Raw genomic sequence first — 5,148 nt, 5'->3', positions numbered from 1 at the left:
GAGCCCAGCAGGTCAAGGCTGCGGTGGCCAGGAGCGGCCACTGCACTCCAGTCTGGGCGACAGAGTGAGACTCCATCTCAAAAAAAACAAAAAAAAAAACACAATTCCTGGTCTCAAGCAGTCCTCCCACCTTGGCCTCCCAGAGTGCTGGAATTATGGGTGTGAGCCACTACGCCTAGTTTCAAGTGTGGGTTTTAAAATGCTAGCAATAATTCCGGCTACTTGGAAGGCTGAGGCGGAAGGCTCGCCAGAGCCCAGCAGGTTGAGGCTGCAGTGGCCGGAAGCGGACACTGCACTCCAGTCTGGGTGACAGAGTGAGACTCCAACTCAAAAATAAATAAATAAATAAAAATAATAAAAATAAAAAATAAAATGCTAGCAATAGGGCGGCCACAGTGGCTTAAGCCTGTAATTCCAGCACTTTGGGAGGCCGAGGTGAAAGGATTACCTGAGACCATGGGTTTGAGACCAGCCTGGGCAACATGGTGAGACCTTGTCTCTACAATAAATCAAAAAATTAGTGAGCATGGTAGCGTGCCCCTGTGGTTCTGGCTACCTGGAAGGTTAAGGCAGAAGTATCACCAGAGCCCAGCAGGTTGATGCTGGGGTGCCGTGAGCATACCACTGCACTCCAGCCTGGGCAATGGAGTGAGACTCCAACTCAAAAAAAAAAATAAAATAAAAATCAAGTGCTGCCAATGGCTGGGTACAGTGGCTCACGCCTGTAACCCCAGCACTTTGTGAGGCCAAGGCGAGAGGATTGTCTGAGCTCTGGAATTTGAGACTAGCCTGAGCAACATGAGGGGACCTTGTTTCTACAATAAATAAAAAAATTAGCAGGGCATGGTGGTGCACACCTGTGGTTCCAGCTACTCGGAAGGCTAAGGCAGAAGGATCACCTGAGCCCAGCAGATTGACGCTGTGGTGGCTATGAGCGTGCCACTGCACTCCAGCCTGGGCGATGGAGTGGGACTCCAACTCAAAAATAAAAAAAAAAGAGCATGAATGAATAAGTCCACACACTAAAATAGTTCCCTAAGAGGCTTATGTATAGAGGATAATATCAAGGCTTCTTAGCTCCCCAAATCGTGTCCTGGGTCAGGAGGGTGGTGGTGATATTTCAACTCTGAACCTCTCTGTTTCTCTTTTGTCTCTCTGATTTGTTCTTGCTAATACTCTGATTCTGTCTCTGTGTCTCTGAGTCTGCACAGGAAGCATGCAGTTTTAGGTCTGAGGTGACTAGTAACGGAAACATTGGTGTTTGCGTACATTTAATAAAGGGTTACATACTATTTTAACTTTGTCATACCTCTTGTCTCCTTCTCTGTGTGTCTGTCTCAAACCTGATTCCTTCTCCTCTTCTCCTTCCTGTGTCTAGCGCAAGACTCCCACCACCTACCAGGACCAACTCCTCCTGCCCCCGGTTCTTCTGATGGGCCCCACAAGGTACCTAAAGGAAAATTACCGAGCTAGGCCATCTCCTCCGATTTCCTGCCTGGCTGGCCACGCAGCTCTGCTGACCACATCCTCTCTCATTTACTTATACACTTCCTCACCAGACACATCACCCAGGCGTTCTCAGCCCCCGAAACCTGTCACTGACCTCCATCAGGCCCTCTGCTTTCTATATCCTCTCCTGTCACCCAAGGGCTCTTGTTCTTACCTCCCCCAGCACTGCTCTAAAAACCATGTCTCTCTGCCTGGCAACAGCCAGGCCTGTGCCCCTTGGGCTCTCCAATGCCCCTTTTTCCCACAGGTGACAGTGCTGACCACAATGCTGTCCAGCCGGTGGTGGCCAAATACCTGGGGGAGCCTAGGGCTGGGGCCCCGTAGCCCTTCTCGGGGAGCCCAGCTCTGTGCCCTCTATGCCTTTACTTACACCGGGGCAGATGGCCAGCAGGTGTCTCTGGCTGAAGGGGACAGGTTTCTGCTGCTTCGAAAGACCAACGCGGACTGGTGGCTGGCACGGCGCCTGGGGGCACCCTCCACCTCTCGACCCATCTTCGTCCCAGCTGCTTATGTGACAGAGGAATCTCTCCTTTCCCAGAGCCCAACTGCTACCATCCCCAGCCAGTCCCTCTGGACACCTGGTGAGTAAGGCCTAAGCCTCCCTCACCCACCAGGCTCTCTTGCTCCTGGGAATAACTGAGAGGATCCCCTCCCTCTGCTGACCCCCTTCTCTTTTTTTTTTTTTTTGAATTGGAGTCTCACTCTGTCGCCCAGACTGGAGTGCAATGGCCGCTCCCGGCCACTGCAGCCTCGACCTGCTGGGCTCCGGCAATCCTTCCGCCTCAGCCTTCCGAGTAGCCAGAATTACAGGCGCGCGCTACCATGCCCGGCTGATTTTTTTTGATTTATTGTAGAGATGAGGTCTCGCTGTCCGGGCAGGTTTCAAACCCGCGGGCTCAGGCAATCCACTCACCTCAGCCTCCCAAAGGCGCGGGATTACAGGCTGAGCCACCGAGCCCTACTGACCCCCTTCTCTTATTTGCCTCTGATCACTTCATCCCTATCGTGGTGTCCCCATCCTATTGCCTATCTTTCTGGTCCCAAGCCTTCTAGTTCTCCTGTAATTTTCCACAGGCTCCCTCTGCCCTCGTCTCCCCTGTGAACCTCCAGAATGGAGCTCTGATCACCTGCCCCTGCCCCTGCCCTCCCCATTTCTGTTTCTAGGGTCCCAGTTGTCTCACAGCTCCCTGGAGGAGCTGCCCCTGTCTCAGGGACTCCCCAGCAGAGCTCAGACTACATCCGAGCAGCCTCCCCCGCTGCCTCCGAAAATGGGTAGAAGTGTCAGTGTTGTCAACCTGAGGCCCAGCCTTCTAAGGCCCCTCCAGAAAGAAAATGAAAGATCGCTCTCTCAGGAGGACTTGCTGTCAGAGGCCAGTGCTGCCATGGTGAGTCACGGCCTTTGTGAGCCGGATCAGTCCACACATATTGACTGCTGGGCCCTGTTCTAGGCAGAAAGGCTAACAGGACAGAGAGCATCCCTGCCCTTAAGGGACACCCCCCCATGACAAACACACAAAGGAATAAGTAAAATAACCCTTCCTACTGATAAGCCTGCAAAGGAGAGTTAATGAGGCAAGGAGAGGGGCTGAAGTGGCGGTGATGGGGGCATCTCTGAGGGCGTGGCATTCAGTTGAGTCTGAACAAGGGGCAGGCATAAGGGAAACCAGCAGATGAAAAGGGACAGAAAGTGGCAAAGGCTCTGAGGGAACAGGGAACCTGGCACAATGGAGAGGCTTCAAGGACAGCCCTGCGCTTTCTCTCTTCCTCCTGAAGGCTAGCCCAGGGCAGGATTCCCCCCACTTCTGTCTTACCAGCTAGGTCACCAAGTTCCCTCTAGAGATGGCACTCCCTTGCTCAACCCCTCCCCCCTCTCTCACCAGTGGATGGAAAGCACTCCCCTCCCTCATCATGGGGGTCTCTGACCCCCTCTGTCATCTTTACTCTGCAGGATGTGAGAGTGGGGCGCTCCCCTCAACACCCCCCCCACTGAAAAGCCTGTTCCCCTTTCCTGCGGCCCTGGGGTGGGGGCGGGGTGGGGGAGGAGGGAAGTTGGCAACAGGAAGTGAGGAGAAAAGCAAAGAAGACTGTGAGGAAGAGAATTTTTTAAAAGTAGCTGGGGACTGGGGTTTCTTCCCTGGTACCTGGGTCACCCCAGCCAGGAGCTGGTGGTGAGAAAATGGAGGGGAAGGGAGGAGGAGGCGGTAAGGTGGAGAGGAGCTTAGGGAGGGCCAAAGGCAGAATAACCACCTCCTTCTTCCCCTCTCCCCGCAGGCAGGCCCCCAGCCCCTCATGTCAGAGCCCCCTGTGTACTGTAACCTGGTGGACCTCCGCCGCTGTCCCCGATCCCCACCCCCAGGCCCTGCATGCCCCCCACTGCAGAGGCTGGATGCCTGGGAGCAGCACCTGGACCCCAACTCTGGACGCTGCTTCTATGTAAACTCGCTGACCGGTTGCAAGTCCTGGAAGCCTCCACGTCGCAGCCGCAGCGACACGGTGAGACCTTCCCTCCTTCCTGCTCGTCCCTTTGTCCCCTCAGTCTCTTCCCCCTACTGAATCTCAAGGTAGTGTGTTTTCTCTGTGGGATGCTCAGAAGATCAGAAAAACCAGCAAAGTGTGGAGGGCAGGCCGTGGTGGCATCTAGCTGCAGCTCTGTCTCCCTCTCCCCTAACCCAGACCCCTGGCTCCATGGAGGGGACACAGACCCTGAATAGGGACAACAGTGTGCTGCAACCTCAGGCAAAGAGCTCAGGATTTGACACAGGGACCCCAGAACTTCTCGACCCACAGGTGAGATCCCTCCCACCTCCCAAGCATGCAGAAAAAGTCAACCTGTTACAACTCTCCTGTAAGATATTCTTCCTCGTGGCCCACCACACCTCTGCCTGTCACCCACAGCCCACCCCTCGTCCTCCTGCAGCCAGGGAGCCCTAAGTTGGAGGTCCCTCCCCCTGTTTATCGAATCTCCTCCTCCAGGATCCCTCCGGCCTCAGCCAGCGGACCTCTCAGCTTGACCCTTCAGACAGGCCTCAAGCCCTGCAGCCCCCGCGACCTCTGCCGCAGCTCCTGGACGACCCCCATGTGAATCTCCCATTTCCTTGCGAATGCCAAGATCCTCCCTGTCTCCCCCACCCCTCGCTTCCAAAGCGTCTTCCTCTTTCTGGGTACCCTCTCTTCCCCAGCCCTGCCCCTCCCAACTTTAAAGGACCCCACTCCTGGGAGGCCCCCTAGGGAAAGCCAGCCACCGCCACTGTGGAGGGCACAGGGCGACTTACAGATACCACTCCCCCCTTCCCAGGAGGTGGAAAAGTCGGGCCTGCTCAATATGACTAAGATCGCCCAAGGGGGGCGCAAACTCAGGTGAGGAGAGCCCAGAGAACTGCGGGGCCCGGGCTGGTGGGTCGTGGGAGAGGGCAGAGTGTCCCCGTGTAATTCCACAATGACCTTTTCTCTGCCTCTCCTGCCCCCCACCGCCCCCGCAGGAAGAACTGGGGCCCATCTTGGGTGGTGTTAGCGGGCAACAGCCTCGTGTTCTACCGAGAGCCACCGCCGACTGCGCCCTCCTCGGGCTGGGTGAGTGTGAGTGACCACCGGGCGCAGACGGCCGGGGCGCAACTTCTTCCGGCCTCAGGCCAACGGTGG

At 55.8% G+C, this 5,148-nt stretch overlaps 1 protein-coding gene across 1 annotated transcript in view; it reads left to right on the top strand.

Moving 5' to 3' along the window:
* The first annotated feature begins 1,302 nt into the window (after window positions 1-1,302).
* The window catches only part of ARHGAP9 (Rho GTPase activating protein 9), an 8,599-nt gene continuing 4,753 nt past the window's right edge, over window positions 1,303-5,148 (top strand). The window contains exons 1-8 of the mRNA XM_008060852.2: window positions 1,303-1,446; window positions 1,757-2,090; window positions 2,674-2,894; window positions 3,781-4,002; window positions 4,183-4,296; window positions 4,483-4,587; window positions 4,805-4,866; window positions 4,989-5,079. Coding sequence (XP_008059043.1) covers window positions 1,775-2,090; window positions 2,674-2,894; window positions 3,781-4,002; window positions 4,183-4,296; window positions 4,483-4,587; window positions 4,805-4,866; window positions 4,989-5,079 — 1,131 coding nt within the window. The 5' untranslated portion in view covers window positions 1,303-1,446; window positions 1,757-1,774. The remainder of the gene's footprint in view (window positions 1,447-1,756; window positions 2,091-2,673; window positions 2,895-3,780; window positions 4,003-4,182; window positions 4,297-4,482; window positions 4,588-4,804; window positions 4,867-4,988; window positions 5,080-5,148) is intronic.

Source organism: Carlito syrichta, unplaced genomic scaffold, assembly GCF_000164805.1.
Source record: "Carlito syrichta isolate Samal-C Ts95f unplaced genomic scaffold, Tarsius_syrichta-2.0.1 Scaffold304744, whole genome shotgun sequence".
NCBI lineage: Eukaryota > Metazoa > Chordata > Mammalia > Primates > Tarsiidae > Carlito > Carlito syrichta.
The sequence above is the reverse complement of the archived record's forward strand: the minus strand, read 5'-3'. Positions and strand labels throughout refer to the sequence as shown.